Here is a 24106-nt window from a genome sequence, read left to right on the forward strand (position 1 = left end):
GTATTCTGTATTGAACCTTTCATAGATTTGTGTGTGCCTAAATAATGTGAGAGTGAGAGCTCACTTTTCCTTTTTAAGATCTTTGTTCCAACAGACGCACCTGTTGCAGATTGGCTGATTGGGAGGCTGGCTATTTAAAGGTGCAGTAGGTAAGACTTATAAAACTAACTTTCTGTCACATTTGCTGAAACTGACCCTATGTTCCAGTAGAACTACATGAAGCAGGTCATTTAAAAAGAAAAATCCAGCTCCTCTGGCTCCACCTACAGCCTGGAGTGAGATTTGCATAAATCCACAGCTCCCTGTTCAGATGCACCAATCAGGGCCAGGGGGGGGTGTCTAACTGCGTGTCAATCACTGCTCATGCACACACATTCAATAAAAAAAATGTTATGTCACGCTCCGACCCTCCTAGATCGGGGCGTAACATGTGTATCGTTAGTCTTTGTAGAACCAAACCTATGGTGGGGTGGTGGTATGTAACACTTGCACTTTATATATTTGTTACCCCTAAAATCGCATGTGCCCCCAGCCTGACCCATCTATTTGAAATGGTCTACAACTGCCACTGGCTCATGGTCTTCATACAGTCATTTTTGGACTGTATATTTCCCAATCACTATGTTTCTTTGTGAGAATAAATTAAGCCCATGCTTTATGACTTTTAATATTTTCCAAACAGAGAGACATGGGCCTGTAAAATAAGTTTGATCACTTTTATTTTATTTTTTAATTTGTACGGCCTCATTTTCTTATTCTGAAACAGGTGTTGTATTTATTTATGTCTTTTACATATTTGTATTGTAATGCTATTATTTATGTATGTTCTTGTCTGTTGCACTACTTGCTTTGTTGTTTGTTAGGTATTTTATTGTGCAATCTCTGTGAAATATTTAGATGAGTCAGGGTTTCTGCCCAAAGCTTTTATTGTGAAGGATAAAGGGGAAGTGGTGAATTCTGACATGTGCTTCCATTGACTGTTTTCGATAATAAAGAGAAGTCGTGTGTGGCAAAGTGTCCGTTCAGAAGTTATGGCCCGCGTTTTTATTTTATAATTCTTAGTTCATTCATGCGTTCAGTTACATGCTCACACACTGACTCCATTCACACACACGGACTCATGGAGCCTCAATCGTGTTTGTACGTTATGGGTTGAAGAGGCTTGGTCCTGGTTGTAAATCGTTTTTTTTCTCCGTGAGTTCTGCTCTTTCAGCGTCACGTAGCTCATCAGATACAACCGGAGTGGACCACCAGAGCCCGTATGCACTGATGAACTTGTTTAAGTGGACTATGTGCACATTTTAGGGGACATTTGACCTCAGACTCATCTCCTTTAGCCAAGAATGCTAAATGAAGTTAGCTTAGCCTGCTAGCTGGAAATAGACGGATACGGAACTTGGCTAGTCGGAGAAGACTATTCGGCAGAGACCAAACTATATTTTTTATGGACCCACAATAGTGCAGATGACCCTGTCTGGACGGACTCTATGCTGTCCCCTTTGTTTTGAAAACGTCTGAATTATCTCCTGGTGTCCTACGAAGCTAATGAAGTTAGCTTGCTAGCTCCCAGAAGTAGACGGACCCGAACAACACAGCACACTTCAGAGTGAGCAAACAGGTTTTTAACGGAGTGTGTCTGGAGGAAAAGTTTCTGTGATTTAGTAAAAATGTCTAAAGTCCAAATACTGAGAGATTTTGTCAACCAGCGACTAACTGCGGCTGCTGAAGAGATATGTGAGCTGTTTGTAAGAACGATAGCAGAGTACGAGGAGGAACTTGTATTCCGTTCAAAAGAAAATCAGCGACAACAGAAACTTCTGGACGCTGCTGTTTGCAACCCTGAAGTCCGGTTACACAGAGCAGGTTTGTACATCTTTGTTGTTATCACTTTAAACTGCTGGGGAAATAGTGGAGGAGGAAGTATTCACAAACTTGACTGAAGTAAAGTACATTTACTCAAGGTTTATACTCGTACTATATACTGTATACATGTGGTGACAGCTCAACTCATCCCGTTCCTCCAGTCAGTGAAACCCTGTATCTCCAGATGTGTTGATGTTGAATGTTTGTGATAAAAGGATAAAGTGTTCCTTTATGTGTTGAGAAAATTCTCCTACTTCTTAAGCTGCATAAACTATTAAAAAAGCCTCTTGGATCAGCTGGAAAATGCATCGTCACAAAGCTGAAAGCAGGGCTGTTTTTCTGACACCATGGAAAGTTTTTTTAAAGCTTTTTAGAGATACAGGGATGTCACAGGACAGCGATGCTACATCCATGATGATCTTACAGAATATGATGCATTGCTGTAGATACAACTACCCAACAGTGTATATACAGGAGTTAAAATTAGCACAATCTTAAACATCTACAGCAGTAAAATACAACATACACATTAATGCAGAAGGAATATAAATCCAGAAACATCAGATAGAATACAGTTGTGCTCATAAGTTTATGAACCCATGCTAAAGTTGACTAAAAAGAGGAATAAAACAAACATCTTTTGGAAATTGATCTTAATGCCTTAATTAAAAAAATGAGGAAAAATCCAATCTTTAAGGACACCAATTTTCTTTGTGAATGAATAATGTATCTTAAATAAATAAATGTTCTTCCTTAAAATACAGGGGGCATAAGTCAGTACACCCCTATGTTAAATTCCCATAGAGGAAGGCAGACTTTTATTTTTAAAGGCCAGTTATTTCATGGATCCAGGATACTATGCATCCTGATAAAGTTCCCTTGGCCTTTGGAATTAAAATATCCCCACATCATCACATACCCTTCACCATACCTAGAGACTGGCATGGTTTTATTTCAGTTAGCCAAAAAGCTGGTTTGATTTGCATTGAGAGATGAACTTATGGCAAGTACCCCATGCCACTCTCTAGGCACAACTGCAGGAAAACACTAACAGGGAACATTTTTCTCCACTTGTAGTGGAGTATTTTCACAGTTTGGTATTAGTCCTTTTACTTCAGTACAGGATCTGAATACTTCTTTCACCACTGGTTACAAGTTAAAGTCCTTCAACTAAAATGTTACTTAGGTAAAAGTATGTAAGTATGATCAGGAAGTTGTACTGTAATTATTTATTCAAATTAATAAAATAAATATGAAAATGTCCCCTGTGACTGTTGTATGACAGTGTTTCCCAAAGGTTGAGAATTTACTTGTGGTGGTGGGTGGCGCAGGATGTGATGGTGTGGCGCGTGATGGCTGGTTTCACCAAAATTCTGGTCAAACGAAGGTTTATGGACTATTTATTGAAAACAATGACCAGGCTACATAACATTAACAGATACTTTTGAAATAAATAACTATTTACGTATTAAACATATCAGACTAAAATATGATAAAAATAGAGATGAAGTGTAGCCTATGATATGCTTTGTCAATTAAATCTGCTTGGTTTGTCAAATGTTATGGTTCAGCAGATAAAATACCTGATTACCCAGAGCCTAAATAAGCTAATATATATGTAGGCTAACTTAACCTTAATACTATAATCCATACAGAAAGATACCTGTTAATTAAACATCTCAATACTGTCTCTCCCTAATTCCTGTTAAATCATTTAAAGCCCATGTTGCAGGTTAACCACCACTGTTGATTAATGGGTACATAAAGCACTCAACATATGTAATCATTGTTAAAAATGTCTCCAAATAGTGTTAAAGGCCAGTTTTCATCATTTTAGTCATTTAGTGGGTTTTTTAATGCAATTCGGTGATTACGTCACGTTGGGGAGACGTGCCTCAGTCTAGTACTAGAACTATGGTGACTGACTGGGATGTGGAAGAGGGGTTACTGTCAGTGAATAGCACCGAGTGAAAGTCAATGTTTTCTTTATATCTAGTGACGGTGATCATGTCGTTAGTTCAGATAAGTACCGGTAAACTTATCTAGATCTAGAAATAGAAGGCATCATGCTAGCTATGGGCTAACTTGCCAGTCAGTCTCACCTGTGAAATCCCCCGACGTTGTAAACACATTTTCGATTAGCTATATAGCTCACGTTTTGATGGTAGCCTACTAGCTCCAGTAACAACATATTTGCCTAGTGTTTATTTAATACTTGGATGGGGATGCTGTTCGGCTTTTCACAAGTTTAGACAGCTAGCTAACGCTACGCCGACGTTTTGCTAACGTTAGCGCAGCAACGTTAGCCTAGACGGCTAGGTAAATATTACGACTGCCTTCGGAGTTTCCTATATCTGCGTCCACGTTGTCAACTTAAGACATGTGGCGTTAGTGCTCCTTTTGTACCATAATTGTATTGAATGAAATGTTAAGCTTCGCTCCTACGAGATGAGTGGATTTTTGTTAGCTACGTTACACACAAAGTTAACTGGCTATAGTTAGCCTGTGCTAGCGGAATTAGCTAACGTTGCGTAGCCAGCCAGCAGCTTCGGCAGTAGTTTCGGCGAGCTAACCACGACAGCTAACTCATCCACAACGTCTCTATTTCAAACATCACTGCAGGTTGACTGCTTTTAGCAGCAGAGGTTGATTGTGGACGACAATACTGTCGTGGTTAGCTCGCCGAAACTACTGTCGATTGCCAAAGTTGCTGGCTGGTTACGCAACGTTAGCTAATTCCGCTAGCATACAGGCTAACTATAGCCAGTTAGCTTTGTATGTAACAAAAACCCACCCATCTCGTAGGAGCAAAGCTTAACATTTCATTCAATAAAATGATGGTACAAAAGGAGCACTAACGCAACATGTCTTATGTTGACAACGTGGATGCAGATATAGGAAACTCCGAAGGCAGTCGTAATATTTACCTAGCTAGCAGTCTAGGCTAATGCTGTTGTGCTAACGTTAGCAAACGTCGGCGTAGCTAGCTGTCTAAACTTGTGAAAAGCCGAACAGCATCCCCGTCCAAGCTGTGTTTCACTTTCCCTCCAATATTATTATACACATAATAAAGACACATGGACTCGGTCGAGACCAAAAGCCATATTTTGCAACACCAGCGGCACAGACCGAGACCGTAGACAGTGAACAGAGACGGGGCTTTTGTCTGTCGTCTCCCCAACGTGACGTAATGCAATGCATTGTGGGGGAAAAGAGAATCATTGCAAACCGCTGTAAAATAGTACTACTTTTTTGTATTTTATTCCGTTTTATGATATGTGTTGTATTTGATGTTGCTAGGTAAGCGTTTAAATGTTTATTACCAACAAGCAAATTGCGCAAATTAATTAGAAAATAAACCCTGCAACATGGGCTTTAAGACTAAGGCTATCTAATGTTAATTATTTTGTTAGTGTTCGTTTTTTAAGTGTTTTAATCCGTGTCAACACACTGTCCTGTTGCATTCATTAAGATATCATCTGAAGATTTGTCATTCAAACCAGGGGTGATTCTAGGCTCAGACCTTTAGGGGAAATTAGCAATTTCACTGGATAACAATGAATATATTTATTATCATAACAGAGGATAAATGTCAAATATTGAACATGTGAAAAAACTACGAAAGTCCCTTTATGGACTAACAGAATCAAATTAAATGATGAGGTGTAAACAATAAATAAATAAAAAATAAAACTTTCCTTGACTGGGTTACAGGTGCATAGCATTAGCGACAGCGACACAGGATATTACTCTATTACTCTAACTTGAAGTACTAAAATTGATTTATAAAAAATAATAATTTTTAGGGGGGCTGAGATGAAATTTAGGGGGGGCTTGAGCCCCCCTAAAAGGGTCTAAAATCGCCACTGATTCAAACAACTCTGAGTTGTACTTTAAAACTTTTACAGCCAACTTAAAGAGGCGCTATGCAGTTTTGGCCATTTCTTCGCTGTTTTCTCGCTTTTTGCTGGCAGGTTTCTCTATAGAGCCCCCCTACAGGTTTCTCTATAGAGCCCCCCCTACAGGTTTCTCTATAGAGCCCCCCCTACAGGTTTCTCTATAGAGCTCCCCCTACAGGTTTCTCTATAGAGCTCCCCTACAGGTTTCTCTATAGAGCTCCCCTACAGGTTTCTCTATAGAGCCCCCCTACAGGTTTCTCTATAGAGCCCCCCTACAGGTTTCTCTATAGAGCCCCCCTACAGGTTTCTCTATAGAGCCCCCCCTACAGGTTTCTCTATAGAGCTCCCCCTACAGGTTTCTCTATAGAGCCCCCCCTACAGGTTTCTCTATAGAGCTCCCCCCTACAGGTTTCTCTATAGAGCCCCCCCTACAGGTTTCTCTATAGAGCCCCCCCTACAGGTTTCTCTATAGAGCCCCCCCTACAGGTTTCTATAGAGCCCCCCCTACAGGTTTCTATAGAGCCCCCCCTACAGGTTTCTATAGAGCCCCCCTACAGGTTTCTATAGAGCTCCCCTACAGGTTTCTATAGAGCCCCCCCTACAGGTTTCTATAGAGCCCCCCTACAGGTCTCTATAGAGCCCCCCTACAGCTCCTATGTTTCCTCGTGTCTGACTCCTCTCTCGGTCAGTCTGCCGTTTCCTCTTCCTCTGTTCCTCCATCGATGCTTTCCCAGCTTTCTGCTTCCTTTTAGCCGGCTCAGCCGTGACGATAGTGTGAAAAACTCCATCTCTACCTTGTTAGCCGGTTCCTGAATGGGCGTATGTGTGCAGTGCCGTGAAGCAATTCGTTACATCGCGAGACCTGATATCACGCCATACTTCCTGATGCTGAGGCCGGCGGCTCGCTGGCCGAAAGTTGCGAGGGAGGTTTTTAGGGGTGCACGATTCAGAAAATGTCACGATTCAATTCAAAATCGATTCTCGATTCAAAAAACGATTCACAGTATGTAAATGTAGTTGCTTTTCCCATGTGATAGCAGTAGACAGTTTTTATTTTATTAAAAAATATGAATCGATTTTTGGAATTCTGTGATTCAATTTTGAATCAGTAGAGCTTGAATCGCGATTCGAATGTGAATTGATTTTTTTTTTTTTGCACACCCCTGGTGGTTTTTCAGCTCACAGGCGCTAGGGGGGAGCGAGACGACCACCATTCAACTTGAAAAAAGTCACATAACCATTCCAATGACTCCGAAGCTGTTCAGTTAAGGTAACTTACGCTAAAAAAACTGCATAGTTCCCCTTTAATAAAATCTCGGGTTTTACACGGGCTCAAGTCCATAAATGCAGTTAATGGATTTAGGCAGGGAGAACAAGAACTGAAGGCTCAGTTAGCAACGATTAGCTCCGTTAACGCTAAGCTCTGGTTAGCTCCATTATAAAGATATGGAGTGGAGGAGACTGCCGTGGACAAGTAAAACCTATGTATGGGAAACACTGACTATTATATAGTATATCATTAGATTAAAATTGCTTGTGCATTAATGTTGTTTGACGCACATTTGTTTTTTTGGTCGGTATCTCTGTCTGCATCGCTCCTCCGCACAGCATCAAGTCGCCTATACTCTCCGATGCGTGGTCCACTGCCTGTTCTGCCCTCTAATGTCCGTCCGCACCGCGTCCCGCCACCTACTCTCTCCTCCAATGCGTGGTCCGCTGGCCCGTACCAACCTCTGATGTCCGTCACTCCACCGACGCTGTCCCAATACAGCGCTTCCACCTCCTCGTGTCTCTCCGTCTTGCCATCGCGATCCGTGGCCGTGATGGACAACGAACAAGACATGGGACCAACCACACATCGCTCGTACAAAGGTGAGTTTTTTTGACTTATTGTTGACACACATTTGGTTTTGGTCGGTAATGTACGTGCGTGCCCAGTGTAGATTGCAATATTTGAAAAAACTCCTCTGTTGACACCCAGCAATTGTCCAAAATCCACAATTTATACTTATATATCAATCCGTTTATATTTAACATGATAACAAAACTCTTCTCAAAACACACTAACTTAAAAACCATTTCACATTCTCACGTTTCCATGGTCAAGAAACTGTCAACCTCGATGTGTGCCACACACTTGGCAGTTAGTCCGCACTTGGTAAACTATGGCTACCCCCAGCGTCACACACTGGTACCAATGAAAAGGCTCCAACACCCACAACAAACAGCCACTGTTTCTTCTTTCTTTTTTTTAAAGATTATTTTTTGGGCATTTTTAGGCCTTTATTGACAGGACAGCTGAAGAAATGAAAGAGGAGAGAGAGGGGGGAATGACATGCAGCCAAGAGCCGCAGAGTCAGAGTCGAACTTCTGCCCGCTGCGTCGAGGAGTAAACCTCTATATTTGGGCGCCCGCTCTACCAACTGAGCTGTCCGGGCGCCCCAGCCCCACTTTCTTTATGGATAAACAAGACATGATGATTAAATACACACACATGGAGCCATTAAAAAAAAAAACTTTCAACTAATTAAATAATTTTCAAAAATGTAAAATTACCTTGTAATTAAAATAAACAACAAGACAGCTTTGTCACTGGTCTATCAATAGCATTTGCCTTTGTTTGGATTTTAGACAGATCTAACCATGCCTGATTTGTCAGGAAAAGTTTTGATTACTTTTCTGATTATGCAGGAATTTAAGGGGCTTTGGTATCTGTGATCAATATAATGTCTCCACCTTTGTCTTTCCTGTAATGAACCAAGATATTCTTTGAAACCATCTTTTCCAGAATTTATCCGAAATGTACTGTACGTTTCCCTCTTCTTCTTACATACTGGTCATTGGCGTCACAGGTTCCAAGCCATTAGGACCTGCGGAGAATTTGGTAAAGGGTTCGTAAGTTAGCTTTAGCTTCACAAAAGACAGTGCTGTGTTCGATCATTCCCAACGCCACATATTCTCTTGGCCACAAATCAAATGTTCAGAATCTTTTGTTCTCATTGTTGATGTAGGCCTATTTCAAGACTGTGGTGCTGTCAGTCCAGAAACATGATTCTTCCAATTGAAGCTGTAATTCTTCTTTTACCATCTTGTCTACCCAAACAGACAACGCAGTGCCAGTTGGCTCCAAACAAGGAGTGGTTACTAGTTTAAGTGGGGCCACTCTGGCTTTTCCAAGAAAGAAAGAAATATATACATCACTTGGTCCATTCTGTAACCGCAGGTGTGCTACCGTGCCATACCATCCTTCACTGGCATTAGCAAAGTGGTGCAACTGGGTGTGGACAGGTGGTCCAAAGTCATGTGGTTTCAAACCCCTGTTCATTCAGAACATTAAAAGCCCTTTCAGGTCACTCAACCGATTGATCCATTGTTGTCTTAGGACTTGCAGAATTTCTTCAACCCAGCCGTAGTTCATTGTGCACATATTCTGTAAAATGTGTGTGGCTGAAAGAGTAACTGGAGGTGTCACTTTCCATACACCATTGGAGCCCCAATGCTCTTTCCATTGGGAGTTGGTCCCTCTTCCCTTTGGGAGTTGATCCCTCTTTCCATTGGGAGTTGGTCCCTCTTTTCCATTGGGAGTTGGTCCCTGTCCAAATTGAGCTCACTCACTTTTTTTCTTCCACTGTGTAAGATGAAAGCCTCCTTTCTGGCAAAGGTCACCAAGGAACAATTGTACTGCTTTTTCCACAGATGGTGAGCTTTTCATACAGTCATCCACATAGTATTTTCTATGTAGTGTAAGTTATTATGTCCGGAAATCTGCCTTGATGGTCACCTGCAGTCTTCCTCCAAACCTCTTGTGCACATCTGTACATCATCGTACAGGCGACCTGTATTCTGTAACATCGTTGGTCCAATCTCCATTGGGCCACCATAGGAATCAAAGGAAGTCCTTGTCTTCCTCTGCCCTTTTGACTTGGTGAGACATGGACTTTACATTAGACATAAATACAAGGTTTTTTTGACTGAATCACAGGAGCACTCCTATTAAGGAACTTGTAAAGTTCGGGCACTGCAGTAGTTGATCATTTGATTACGTTCATTTGAGCTCAGCAGTGAAAAACGACCCCCAACTTGCCTCTGCGTGGGTGGTAAACACCGTGCTGTGGAACAGATTCTCTTCACCACGCAATTCATCCTGTGGGACATTTTCAGCGTAACAATTGCTGCTAAGAGATGTTGCCTTCAAGGAATCTGTAGTGTGAAATTATGATTAATTGCTTGTCGAACATTTTCAGTCCTTTTTAATAATTTTGTGACAGGTACGTTTTTATTTTCCATCATGGACTCTGTGATCTTTGCATCAGGAATGACAGTTGTTGCCTTTGTCCTTTGCTTCTCAAAATAAGATGCTATTCCATCCTGATCTGAAAATGCTTGAAAAACTGCAGTTTCTGCAACTGAGGCTTCAATCTCAGCATCAATTTCCACTTGTTTGCGATATGACTCCGAAGGTTCCTGAAGTGCATGTTTCTTTTTCATCGATGCTGCACGCGCCCGGAGTGCGGCTTTGGCTTGTGCACGTGCAATTTCAAATGAGGATTTGTTTGTGCCATCAGGAGAAAATGAATGGTTAGTACTCGTAAATGTTACTGTATGAAGCCGCTGCATTCCTGTGCTAGCCTGATGGGACGGGCTAGACAGAGAGGGGAGAGCTACAGGAAGAGGTCTTACTCTACTTCAAACTGGCGTTTTTTTAAATTCTTTCTGCAGCTTTAATGTAAAAGCGCGAATTTTACTGTCGTAGTTGGATAAGTTGAAGCTAATTTTGAACTACTAACTATTGATTAACATGGAATGTTACCACGACATTACAGTTTTTAATCATGTGCATGTATTTCACTATTCTCTTCAGACGTCCAGCAGCTGTTGGTGGTTGAAGAAGATGTTCCTCCTGAGCAGCAGGAGTGGAGCTCCAGTCTGGACCAGGAGGACCCAGAGCCCCCGTATATTAAAGAGGAACAGGAGGAACTCTGGACCAGTCAGGAGGGAGAGCAGCTTCAAGGGCTGGAGGAGGCTGATATCAAATTCCCGTTCACTTCTGTCCCTGTGAAGAGTGAAGAAGATGATGAAGAGAAAGCTCAGTCGTCACAGCTCCATGCAAACCAAACTGAGAAGAACAGAGAGGCAGAGAGAACAGGAGCTGATGGAGAGGACTGGGGAGGACCAGAACCAGCCAGGAACTCAGATCCAGATAGTCCTTTACAACCAGCTACTCATGAGAAGACTGCAAACTCCTCTGAATATGAGACTGATGACCGTGGTGACTGGGAGGAGACTGAGGAACCTCAGTCAGGTTTAAACTTTCTGCACAACAATGAAGTATCTGTGAGTGATGTGGAACCTCTGCAGAAACGCACTGGAGTCCAAACAGGAGGGAAACCGTTTTGTTGCTCGGTTTGCGGTAAAAGATTCTTTCTGAAGAAGACTTTAACGGCCCACATGAGACTTCATTCAGAAGGAAATCATTTCACTTGCCCAGTTTGTAAACTGGTATCCAGTAACAGAAGCACTTTGGTTAAACACATGAGAATCCACACAGGGGAGAAGCCATTTATTTGTTCACTTTGCAGTAAACAGTTTGCACAAAAGGGACATTTGAGACGACACTTGAGTGTCCACACAGGTGATAAACCGTTTAGTTGTTCTGTTTGCAGTAAAACATTCACACAAAAGGGGAATCTGAAAAAACACATGGCAATCCATACTGGGGAGAAACCCTTTAGTTGCTCATTTTGTAGTAAAAGTTTCACACAGAAGGGAAATCTGAAGCAACATCTGGCTGTCCACACAGGGGAGAAACCATTTAGCTGTTCAGTTTGTGGAGAAAGATTTACACAAAAGGGACATTTGAAACAACACGTGAGTATCCACACAGTGGAGAAACCATTTAGATTTAATTTGGATTAAGTTTAGATAAAGAATTTACTCATCTGTGCTAGGCATCAGAAATAAATGAAGCTGCTGTCACGTAGGGGTTTGTATATTTGTTGTGTGTGTGCTCTGTTGTGTGCTTTATCCAGGGAGCGCTCAGCTGGTAGGATTGACTAATTTTTCCTTAAAAGGAGGGTGGTGTTTTTGGGATTTGGTTTACAAGTCATTTAGTCTTTGCCATTATCTAGCACACTGTTGCCCTTCCTCCTTATAGATCAGCCTCTGGCTGTCCACAGCAAGCTTGCTTTTGGTTTTGAAGTTTGCGGAGCAGTAATTGCTGTTGCACATTTTCTTTTCCTGTTATCAATACATTGTATTGATCATTTTGCAACAAGCGTCTCGCGTCTTTCCTTCAACCCATTTAACATCACTGGTTCCTCCCTGATCCCTATAGAGGTTTGTATATTTGTTGTGTGTGTGCTTGATAAAGGAGGGAGGAGACCATGCAACGTCCTCTTCTCCTCTTTTGTTTGTGCTGGCCGGCAGCAGACTGTCTTGGGTGAAGCGTGTGTAGTTGGTAGGATTGACTCATTTTTCCTTAAAAGGAGGGTGGTGTTTTTGGGATTTGGTTTACAAGTCATTTAGTATTTGCCATTATCCAGCACACTGTTGCCCTTCCTCCTTATAGATCAGCCTCTGCCTGTCCATGGCAAGCTTGCTTTTGGTTTTGAAGTTTGCGGAGCAGTAATTACTGTTGCACATTTTCTTTTATATATTATTTTATTAATACATTGTATTGAGAATTTTGCAACAAGCGTCTCGCGTCCTTCCTTCGACCCATTTAACATCACTGGTTCCTCCCTGATCCCTATCGGGACGTATCACTGCAAAGATGCTTGTTGAGCTTTTTTTCCCCAGCCGGATTGATGTACTGAAGGCAAAACTTGGTTAAACACTGATCAGCTAAAAACTGATATTTAAGGCTGAAACAGATCAAAAATAAGCTTTTTCAGCTAAATCAAGCTACAAGATCACACGTGTTTTTGTCCCCATGTTATTTACAATTTTCCAGGCAATATGCTTTTTGTTATTACATGTATTCATCCATTAAACTTGTTTTAAATTAATTTGTTTCACATACATCACTATGTTTGAGCTGAATTATCAGCGGTAGAGGTGTGACTCGCGAGATTAAACATGACAAGATTTCTGTGGCGCTGTCTCGCGCAGACCACTCTCTTTCTCTGTTAAAATGAGTCAGGAAACGGACAGCAAAACCTAACTTTACTTTCAATGATGTTAAACAAAGAGCAATGTTCTCCCTTCGTCCTATAATGGTCATAAATCAATACTAGAGTAGCCTACTTCCGTGTTTAGTGCTGCAATTAATAAAATGCAGAGGAGGAGAAAAGAGCATGTGTCTTCACAAAAATCATCTGTTGAGTGTATGATGGTAATTTATTTGTGCTTTAGAACATAATGTGAAACAATAGAAAAATAAGCTTTATTTCTCTGTCTACTGTACAATGACAAATTCATGTACAAAACATTGTCTCAACTACTGCCAGAAAACGCTTAGTTATGTTGTAACCTTGGTTCTCTGAGTGAAAAGACTCTCTCCACCATACATATGGAATAAGTAACAGTGTAACTGTTAGTTATACAGGAGAGAAGCCAGTCATCTAAGTTTGTGGCAACACCTTTCAGTGCTCGGTTTTCATTTTGGGACTTTTGATTGAATAAAGGACTATTTTTCCAGTCTTATTTCAGTCTCGTGTCTCGTCTCGTCTGGTGAGCTGGGTGTCTCGTCACACCCCTAATCAGTGGTGATGAAACTGAAGCAGGATACTTAACCTTCTTACTATTCAGCAACATTTTCTCTCCAGCTTAAAGTCATTATGAATTGTTTGTTTTTACGTTACTGTAAAAAGTGTATTTTTGTGCCTAAATAACTGAAGTGACTATAACTGAAAAATGAGTGGTTAATTGTGTACATCCTTTCTTTCTTCTTCAACATGGCCAACAAATAATCGTATCCCTTTGATATATTGGAGCGGTTCTGTTTCTATGTGCAAATTCAGCAAATATTTAAGTCCCAGTTTCCTTGTTCTGATGTGCAGCAACTTTGTTTTAGAATGTGAATTATTTATCTTTTGTTTACAGAATTTTCTCTGTTTAATCTACGTATATTTTCTAGAACTATTCTAAAAAACGCTCAAGTAATCTGTTCAACTTCTGTTTAATGAAGGATAAAAAAACAGGTGAAACTTCAGCCAATGTTTTCACCATAATTGCAGCTCAAGGTTGTCCTTTAATATTTGCAACAGGTTACTTTACGGTGTGTTGCTTAGGAAACATGGCACTTGTTTTGAATCTGTATCGTTCATCATTCGTTTTTCCAAAATAAAACCAAAAAGCAGAAAATGACCTGTTTTCTCAATACTCACTTCCTAAACCTAAATGAAGAAATGGATAATATTCAACTTGTTTTTCAGATTTTTGTGCGTTCAAATGAAAGATGAAAGAAAAAAAACGCATAACAAGCGTTTCATCCAATCTTGATGATGATGATGAAGTGATCTCTACTAGGACGCTATTCTGGACGTAACAACTATTGCTGCATCTCATGTTGCTCAAATTGCCTCCTCGAGTCCTCCACTTGCCTTCCTTCCTTCCGTCTTAGTCCCTCCAACCGAGGAGGCACGGGAGAGATGCGAGGAAATCATGGGAGGAGAGAGGAAATGAGCAAGTGTGTTTTTAGAGAGATGAGATGTCCTTTCCTTTTGAAGTGTCACATTAATTCGTCAGCTGTTTGGGCGGAGATAGCAACCCTTTCAGCTGCACGGCTTCTGGAAAATACGCTCTTGTGTATCCTCGCCTATAGCTCCTCGATGCTCGGTCCCCAGGGCAGAAATAAGTGCGACGGCCGATAGTCGAACCTCAGGTTGAAGAGGAACAATGCGGCTTCCGTCCTGGTCGTGGAACAACGGACCAACTCTTCACTCTCGCAAGGATCCTGGGAGTATGCTACATGTGTTTTGTGGATCTGGAGAAGGCCTATGACCGGGTCCCCCGGGAGATACTGTGGGATGTGCTGCAGGAGTATGGGGTGAAGGTTAATTGTCGTTCCTACCCTCACCTATGGTCATGAAGGCTTGGTCATGACCGAAAGAACTAGATCCAGGGTACAAGCAGTCGAAATGGATTTCCTCAGGAGGGTGGCTGGCATCTCCCTTAGAGATGGGGTGAGAAGCTCAGTCATCCGTGAGGAGCTCGGAGTAGAGCCGCTGCTCCTTTGCGTCGAAAGGAGCCAGTTGAGGTGGTTTGGACATCTGGTAAGGATGCCCCCTGGGCGCCTCCCTAGGGAGGTGTTCCAGGCACGTCCAGCTGGGAGGAGGCCTCGGGGAAGACCCAGGACTAGGTGGAGGGATTATATCTCCAACCTGGCCTGGGAACGCCTCGGGATCCCCCAGTCAGAGCTGGTTAATGTGGTTCAGGAAAGGGAAGTTTGGGGTCCCCTGCTGGAGCTCCTGCCCCTGCGACCCGACATCGGATAAGCGGACGAAGATGGATCGATGGAGATGGCTTTGACCGAGGAGGGACAGAACAACTTCTAGTTCAGCCGAGGAGTGGAGGAGCTATCAAATAAGTGACTTGAGAAGCACCTCATGTCTTGTTGTTCAGAAGCTTGTGGACCATCATTCCTCTAGAGGCACCTGTCTTTCGGTGAATTGACTGGATGCTCTCGCTGTTCCACTTCCCGCCCCGCGGCTTCTGTGAAATTAGATCTGCCGTGCATTTCTAGCAAAGCTGTGAGCTGCTTCTCGCAGTACCTGGGATGCCAAAACCAACCATTAACTTCATTGGCCGCAATCACTCGCGGGGGGTCGCTGCGCCGTCAGAATGCAGCACAAGTGCACCTGGTGGAAAATAGGGCTATGACAGCAGCAGTGGGGACACTTGAGAAGGAAAGTTACCTGGTTCATTCTGTAACATCAGGTATGCAACCATGCCATACTTATCCTCACTGGCATCAGCAAATTGCATAATTTCTTCATCCCAGTCAAAGTTCATTCTGCACATATTCTGTAAAATGTGCTTGGCTGGAAGAGTAACTGATGCAAGGTACCTTAAGGGATCATACACTGAGCTTTACAATTCATAAAATACCCCATCAAGTTTACATCTGGTCTTTGCAATCCATGCAGAAATCGAAGGTGTCACTTTCAGTACACCATTGGAGCCCCAAGGCTCTTTCCGCTGGGAGTTGGTCCCTGTCCAAATTGAGCTCACTCACTTTTTTAGAGTGGTCCTTCTTAGGAACACTCGCAGGACTTTTACCAAGCCTCCTTTCTGGCAAAGGTCACCAAGGTCCTTAACAATTTTTACTGCTTTTTCCACAGACAGTCATGTTTTTGGACAATTGATGGGTTAAACCATTAATCGATAATAAAACCAATCTGTAGCTGCGGTCCTAGAAAAATCCTAAAAAAAAGGCAAAGTTTCTTGTTAGAGAAGAAAGTGTTTCAAGATATGGTCTTATTTGCATGGAGAATCTGTTTGTCAAGCACATTTCTTATGATTAACCTTTATTGGTTTAACTTTAGTTTAATTGTATATGACTTTACAGTTTTTAAATCATGTGCATGTGTTTCATTATTCTCCTCAGACGTTCAGCAGCTGTCGGTGGTTGAAGAAGAGGTTCCCCCCGAGCAGCAGGAGTGGAGCTCCAGTCTGGACCAGGAGGACCCAGAGCCCCCCCCACACATTAAAGAGGAACAGGAGGAACTCTGGACCGGTCAGGAGGGAGAGCAGCTTCAAGGGCTGGAGGAGGCTGATATCAAGTTCATGTTCACTTCTGTCCCTGTGAAGAGCGAAGATGATGAAGAGAAAGCTCAGTCCTCACAGCTCCATGAAAGCCAAACTGAGGAGAACAGAGAGGCAGAGATAATAGAAGTTGATGGAGAGGACTGGGGAGGACCAGAACCAGCCAGGAACTCAGATCCAGATAGTCCTTTACAACCAGCTACTCATGAGAAGACTGCAGACTCCTCTGAGACTGATGACAGTGGTGATTGGGAGGAACCTCAGTCAGGTTTAAACCCTCTGCAAAACAATGAAGAACCTGGAAGTAATGTTGAATGTAATACTGTAAACACATCAGTAAGCTCCTCTGAATGTGCTGGAAGCTTTGGCCACGAGGAACATCTGCAGAAACACACTGGAGTCCAAACAGGAGTGAAACCATTTTGTTGCTCAGTTTGTGGTAAAAGTTACACTCTAAAGTCGTCCTTAAAGAGTCACATGAGACTTCATTCAGAGGGAAAAGTTTTCACCTGCTCAATTTGTAAAACAAGTTTCTGTGAGACTGGCAGTTTGGTTAGTCACATGAGAATCCACACTGGTGAGAAACCATTTAGCTGTTCAGTTTGTGGTATAAGATTTGCACAAAAGGGAAATCTGAAACAACACTTGACTGTCCACACAGGGGAGAAATCATTTAGTTGTTCTGTTTGTAGTAAAAGATTTGCACGGCGCAGTACTCTGAGACGACACTTGACTGTCCACACAGGGGGAGAAACAATGACTACCTTTACGTGCACGTAACACTGCGTTTTTTTTCCCTTTTCCGAAAAAAGACAATATTCTGACAAAGCTGTTTACATGGCGAAAGAATGTAAATTATCCACTAATATTCTCTTTTACATGCAGCCTTGTAAATTAGACTTCCACTGGTTCCGGTTTATTTGTGCTTTTACCTGCTCTTCAAAGTTGTCTTGAAAAGTCACATTTCCAGCTTCTTCTTGTTTGATTATCATCAGACTAAGAATTTATTTGGCCCTGTGTTTTCAGGCTTTTTTATTCCTTCCTTTAGTCCTCCTGTAGGGTGAACAGTTGTTTATCTCAGATCAGAGTGACTGCATCTGTGAAAGCAGCCCAGTTTTCCCACTGACGGAGGCAACGTGTTGGTGCCAGTTAATCATTTCTGATCTCTCCACACAGACTCTACCTACACATTTTCATTAAGAGAAGAGCTCTCTGTGTGTTCAGACATGTTGTTTAGGATTTCCTGCTTATTTCTTGTCCTTGGGTTTTGGGGTCCGGTTCACGGCGGGCCCCTGACAAACCCCCACCCCAACATAACGGACCAGCAGCTGTTCTGGGGCTCCGACCAGTACGACTTTTCTGTGGTGCTTCCTGCTGCAGGGCTCGAGTGTTTCTGGCACTTTGCTCACCACGGAGAGCGATTCTACCTGAGCTTTATGGTAAGAACCACCACCAAGGCCTCGACACGTTTCCCTTGACATGAGATTATTTTTTGATTTGTAAGAAAAATGATGGTGATTTGAAACGTGGTTTCAAATCTTAAGTATTTCTCTGAGTTTAAATATAAATTTCAAAATGTTTTCATACTTTTAAGTCAATTAGCAGAGCACAGACAAAACAAAAAAATACTGAAAATCATTTAAATTAAATCTGTCAACTGTTCCAGCTTTGGCAGAACAGTTTGTGTTCAGTATTCTTACAGCTCTCTTGGAGACATAAGAAAATGTAATTTGGACATTGAGAGGCACCAAATGGAAAGGTCATAGGGTGATTAAAATTCAAATGGTTCATCAGTTTCGGTGCACAAATGTTTTTTAGCAAATCATGATATAAGATGAGATATCTTACTGTATGTGCAAAGTTGTGTTTTCACCACATTTAATGGCAATTTCCTTTTTTGCACTATTAGCAATCTTTGCCATATGGTGGCATTAGATACAAACTCATGCAGTCACTATAATCAATGGTCAAGTTTCCATCCAAATTTAGTCCCAAACCTTTGACCAAATTTCCAGAAAATGTGCAAAAGGAAATTGTTACAATAATGTGCGTTCCCATTCATGACTGTTTTTAAAGATAAACAGCTTGTGGAGGTCACTAAAAGAGCTCCAGTCAAAGCTCAAACGATGAAAAATCATGCGAAAAAATCATTATGAAAATGTTTTCTGCTCTTCATACTTCATTTACGCCATCATTTATTCACTAAGATCTGTCTACATTTGTTTGTTTTTTTAATTAATACACACACTTTTCCCTCTCAACCAAGCGTAAAAATGTAACCAAATTTTGAACTCTCTCTGTCTGTCTGTCTGTCTGTCTGTAGGTCCAGTGGGTGACGGGAATCAGCCATGACAGACACCTGTCTGTCACCGTCAACGCTCCCAGCAGTCTCATAGTGTCGACTGTTGATGATGCCAAGGGTCAGATCAACTTTGAGGCCAAGGAAACAGGTCCGTCTGTCTGTCTGTCTGTAAACAAGCAAATGAAATTAAAGACAAAAACATCCTATTTACAATCCGAAAAGCAAGTGCCCTTTTGATATTTTTTTTCAACTCAAAAACACCAGATGCATAGAGCAGAAAAAAACACTCATTGAAAACAACTAGGCTACAACTGGCCATCCCTGGATGCTAAAAAGTGCTCTGTCTGTCATGACCTGTCCGTTCGTCTCATCAATAAAATAAATAAGTCAGATCAATATATATAAACACGGTGTTTTCTGTTTCTCTCGTTGTGTGCATCTCCAGGTTTCTATCAGATGTGTTTCAGCAACTTCCACAACCGCTTCGGCACCATGCAGGTCTTCCTCAGCTTCGGCGTTTACTACGACGGCTACCAAGACCCTGCCAAGCGCAAGGATGAAGAGAGGAAGAAGAAAGCGGAAGTCAGCAAAGACCTGAACAACACACTGAGCGTCATAGAGGTACACTACTAGCAGTCGTTGTAGTGAAGGTGACAGGGCTGGGTTCAGTTCTCCAGTTTTAAAATCAGCCTTTGTTTGAGTGATCTGATGTTTTAATAAAATCGATATGTGCCTTTTCACCTGTTGCATCTGTCATGTAAGTCCTCTTATTTAAAAAGTATTTAAACACAAACTTTTTGCAGGTCAGTTGTTGATGTAAACAATAACTGCATTTTATTACCTTCTTGCTTGTACAATTAACATAACTCTGAGAATCTATTATATCCAATAAACAAGCAAAATCCAAGCAAAATTGTTATTGTGTGTGTATATATATATATATATATATATATATATACTAATGCTACAAAACAAGTTCAGGTGCATTTTAAAGTCCACAGTGTTAGCATGGTTAGCATCGCTAAGCTTCTGTCCTGAAGGGTCCTAAAACATCCCCTGCTTTGTCGTCTATTTTAAAATTAATGGGAGCATCATTTACTAAATGAACATCATGGTGTATTGAAGAAGACTTGAAACTAGCAATTGAGACCATAAACTTATTATGAAAATGTTTACTGAGGTAATAAATCAAGAGAGAAGTAGGCTCATTTTCTCATAGACTTCTATAGAAACAGACTTCTTTTTGGAGCCAGTGGAGTCGCCCCCTGCTGGAAGTTAGGGAGAATACAGCTTTAAGCTTCAGCATTGACTTCACTTTTCCGAAATTCGTCCATTATTTTTACAGTCTACGGTTGTAACTGAATTCTCCCTAACCTAACTGATATCGAATCGGGACTCTGTGAATTCGGGACATCACTGCAGATACCCAACCCTACAAGGTGGTACTAATTCTTGTGCTATTTCTTATCTGTAAGTGTACAATTATTTAAACAGTAGCAGTATGGCAAATATAGTGTGTAGTAGTACAAATATCAGTAGAAATGCTGGTAGTGGAGTAGTACTGGCAGCAGTATTTGTAATGGTAATGACGGTAGCAGTAATACTACGTGGTATTTTCTGTCGTTGCAGGATGCGACTCACAAAGTGGAGAACTACGTCTTCCACATGTTTCGCTACTACAACTTCGGCCGCATGAGGGGCAGCGCCGACCACTTCCTGCTGCTGTCCAACTCGCAGTACATCACCTGGTGGTCGATAGCTCTCAGCCTCCTCATCGTCACCTGCGGGTACCTGCAGCTCCTCTTCCTCAAAAGACTCTTCATCACCAAGACCAGCGGCGAGGAGGAGAAGCCTCGCTGCTGACACAATCACTCAAACAATAGAGCTGTGTGAATGATCTGTACTTTCTTTCTGGTTTTTGTGTTTGTGTACTTGTATTTCTTCACGCAGCATTAATAAACTTCACTACAAGAAGATGATGTGAGCAGTTTGTGAGGTTTTCTGCAGCTGTTGTCAGGTTTAAATCCTGCCGTGTCCCGCTCCAGCCTGTTCTCATGAACCGTACATTTTGAAAAGCTACGAAAAGATAAGCACTCTTATTCGTATGATTTCCACATTTCTTTTTGCTGTGCGCACCCAACCGAGTCTCACGGCAGTTTGTATAAATGTCACGTTATTTTTAATCTATTGATACGTGTTCACGGGGACGTTTTTCTCGTTTTTTACGTGGTGGCCAGCACGAAATACCCTACGGGGAAAGGACGCCTTACACGCCGGGAGACGGCCGAAAAGGACGCCCCATATGGCCCCTGGGGACGCGACTACGGGGAAAGGACGCCTCACGCCGGGGGACGCGCGACAATAACAGGACAGTTGTGATTAGGAAGACTACAGGAAAACAAAAACGCCACACGCGGAACGCGATCCCCGCTCGCCCGGGTGAAAGTCCTGTGTTGTTTGACCCATCCACCCCCCCCGACCAACCTCCCTACGTGGATTTTCGGCTTTTCATACTACTCCCTACCATTTTCGTGCTGTGACCGCAAAATATGCTTCCCATTGAAATACATTACTTTACATTTTCGTGCTGGCCACCACGTAAAAAATGAGAAAAACGTCCCCGTGAACACGTATCAATAGATTAAAATAACGTGACATTTACACGAACTGCTGTGAGACCGGGCTTGCGCACCACATTGACTGCTGCTGTAAAAGAACCCGGCTGGCCACGTAGAGAGGTGGTCGGGGTGATGGGTGGGCGTTAACGCACAGGACTTTCGAGCCTGAGAGCGGAGTTCGCTTCCCGGGGAAAACTAAAGACTTTCACCCGGAAAATGCGTGTTCCTTGGGAGTGTTTTAATACAAACCCTGATCTTTTTCCTCATCACAGCATAATACTGACTTTTAAATAGCATTTTGATTAAATAGTTTATTGCCACACAACGAATGTTTCGGGCAGCGCCCTTCCTCAGCGCATGCAGACAATTCCTTGGCAATAAACTATTTATTTGGAGTACTGTCCCAGTAACCTTTTATTGATGTTTATTCATGTTTTGGGATTCAGCACCCAGCCTTTAAAGGTTGCAAAATAGATAGGGAGTTGAGCGCGTCCGGTCCTATTATTTTATCCTTTAATCTATATCAATAATACCGGCTGTGTTATTCGGTCTAATGTACTGAGACGGAGCTATGAGTCTGAAGAAAAGTGTGTCAAAATTACAGACTTCCTGTAGTAAATAATCTGTAAGAAAAGAGAATATGAGCATAATTAGCTGTTGCATATCATTAAAATAAGAAAAAAGAATACTTAAACATTAAAGACGAAGTTATTGTTAGAAGTGAACTTAAGTTAAGCATATTTTATCACAGATGTGTTACCCGAGGTCAAAAAAGAATCTCCACGCTCAAGTATTGAAGTTACTGATCGCTCCTTTAATCAAAAACAAGTTCTCTGTAACATGTTTTAACAAGAAGTTATTTTCCATACATACAGTTCATGAGTTATCACTTCTGATTCACGAAAATGACAAAATTAATGAGCATTTTTTTACACACAAGACCATTTAAATTGCTTTAAATCCTTCAATCCTTTAAAGCACAGGTGTCAAACTCATGGCCCGCGGGCCGAACCCGGCCCCTGGCAGGTTTTGATCCGGGCCGCATATCAATTTAGGTTCACGATAAATATTGACCCGCGTATTTGTGCACCAAAACAAAAGTGGCAACTACACCACACTTAGAGCAGAATTTGGTAGATTTGCAGACTTTGAGACTCCCAGAAATTCCCACAGAAGCGGAGAGTTTTTGAAATTAAAGCTGGGAAACAGGTTGCTGTGAGTCGACTTTTAAAATGTAATCTTTGTTTTGCTTGATTTGCTAAATTCTAAGATTTCTAAGGAACTATTTGCTGCCTTTTTTAGGACTTTATGTCGACCAAACTGTAAGTGAGAAGGCTATATGGGACATGGAATAATACAGTCAAAGATATTTGACTTTTTCGAAATAAAAGCATGAAAATAAACTCTACATGTCTGGCCCTTGATGCGATTCTCCTTTTCCAGTGTGGCCCTCTGGGAAGTTGAGTTTGATACCCCTGCTTTAAAGGTACAATATGTAACATTTCTGCATTAAAATGTTTAAAAACGACAATACCTATGTTATATATTTGGTTGAGTTGTGTACTTACACCATCCCAAATGTTTCCAACAACGTTCAAACCCAGAAAAATCTGTTATTTTGATTTCAATGACACAGGACGTTTCATTGACTCGCCTGTCAGTGGCGTCATAAAACCTTCGACCCCTCTAGTTACTCTAACTTCTGTCAAAACACGGAAACCTGGATGATACGTTCGAGAGTAATTGTAAATCATACAATGTCACAGAAAGAATAATACTCAGTAACCGTAATACAGCTTGCTTTCTGCCACACAGCATCATTTTGTCATTAATTACATGCTACTTACAACACAGTAATACAGCAGAGATCTTATTTATTGATACATTTCAATATCGATCGATCCAGCTTAACGTTATGTGCTACGTTGACAAGTAGCTCATGCTAATGCTTGGTGGGGAACGTTACAAGATTACAACATCGTTCAACACACTCATGAAGTTATTTTAAGTATACTTGGTGCAGTGGTGGCCTAAAGGTTAGAGAAGTGAGCTTGTGGCCGGGAGGTCGCCGGTTCAATCCACTGACAGGATAAAAATCTGGCTGGGGAAAGTGAAAGAGCAGTGTCCCTCCCTCATTACCACCACTGAGGTACCCTTGAGCAAGGCCCTTAACCCCAAACGCTCCAGTGGAGCTGCTCAGTGGCCAGCAGATCAGACTGTGGTTGTACTGGGCAGCTTCCAGGTCATGAAGTTATTTTAAGTATAATTGTTTTGACCACGGTTAACAGCACTGGGCTAACCCACGATTATGTTCGCCAGCTAACGTTAACGTTCGCCCGTAAACGTTAGCTGTATAGATAGACGACTAATCTAATGCTAATTTTGCCAGCTATCCCATCCTAGTTTTTTTGCCTCACTCCCCGCCACCAAGGGACTTCATTCGGGATGAGAGCGGAAAAAAGCCCCGGAGACACGACACATCCACAGTTAGCCAACAGCCAGACAATGTTATTAACTTACAGCAATCCGAACCCAGCCAGCACATTTCCAGCGCCGCTTCATAACGATGCTAACGGCAGTAAAAGAAAGTTGTAATGATTCGTTGGGAAAAAGACCATATCGCACCAGGCGTCCTAGTCTGGCCGGACACCGTGTTGTGCTGAATTTCTTCCCCCCAGGGGCGATTCTAGGATGAGACCTTTAGGGGGGCTCAGCCC

The 24106-nt window shown here is 42.0% G+C and overlaps 2 protein-coding genes and 1 long non-coding RNA gene across 3 annotated transcripts; 2 read left to right on the forward strand and 1 right to left on the reverse strand.

The window, feature by feature from the left end:
* Positions 1 to 313: 313 nt before the first annotated feature.
* Positions 314 to 17304, forward strand: LOC116036372 (zinc finger protein 2 homolog). The gene is made up of 4 exons (XM_031279910.2): positions 314 to 1863; positions 7371 to 7634; positions 10624 to 11394; positions 16312 to 17304. The coding sequence occupies exons 1-4, from the start codon at positions 1668 to 1670 to the stop codon at positions 17247 to 17249; spliced, it is 2169 nt and encodes a 722-aa protein (XP_031135770.1). The 5' UTR covers positions 314 to 1667; the 3' UTR covers positions 17250 to 17304.
* LOC116036382 lies at positions 12514 to 22900 on the reverse strand. The gene is made up of 4 exons (XR_004101578.2): positions 22890 to 22900; positions 20733 to 20736; positions 12926 to 13370; positions 12514 to 12625 (listed from the first exon to the last, which is right to left on the reverse strand). It is a non-coding gene; the product is annotated as an uncharacterized LOC116036382 (long non-coding RNA).
* On the forward strand, positions 17636 to 20750 carry tmed6 (transmembrane p24 trafficking protein 6). Its single transcript, XM_031279886.2, has 4 exons — positions 17636 to 17908; positions 18793 to 18919; positions 19217 to 19392; positions 20401 to 20750. The coding sequence occupies exons 1-4, from the start codon at positions 17696 to 17698 to the stop codon at positions 20632 to 20634; spliced, it is 750 nt and encodes a 249-aa protein (XP_031135746.1). The 5' UTR covers positions 17636 to 17695; the 3' UTR covers positions 20635 to 20750.
* Positions 22901 to 24106: the final 1206 nt, after the last annotated feature.

Source organism: Sander lucioperca, chromosome 7, assembly GCF_008315115.2.
Source record: "Sander lucioperca isolate FBNREF2018 chromosome 7, SLUC_FBN_1.2, whole genome shotgun sequence".
NCBI lineage: Eukaryota > Metazoa > Chordata > Actinopteri > Perciformes > Percidae > Sander > Sander lucioperca.

Bases quoted from the DNA above. Each gene is read 5' to 3' on its own strand.
- LOC116036372 (XM_031279910.2), top strand. From the start codon at position 1,668: ATGTCTAAAGTCCAAATACTGAGAGATTTTGTCAACCAGCGACTAACT. The intron at 1,864-7,370 runs GTTTGTACATCT...TCCTCCGCACAG, and splicing joins AGTCCGGTTACACAGAGCAG to CATCAAGTCGCCTATACTCT. The intron at 11,395-16,311 runs GTGATAAACCGT...TATTCTCCTCAG, and splicing joins ACACTTGAGTGTCCACACAG to ACGTTCAGCAGCTGTCGGTG.
- tmed6 (XM_031279886.2), top strand. From the start codon at position 17,696: ATGTTGTTTAGGATTTCCTGCTTATTTCTTGTCCTTGGGTTTTGGGGT. The intron at 17,909-18,792 runs GTAAGAACCACC...GTCTGTCTGTAG, and splicing joins GATTCTACCTGAGCTTTATG to GTCCAGTGGGTGACGGGAAT. The intron at 19,393-20,400 runs GTACACTACTAG...CTGTCGTTGCAG, and splicing joins ACACACTGAGCGTCATAGAG to GATGCGACTCACAAAGTGGA.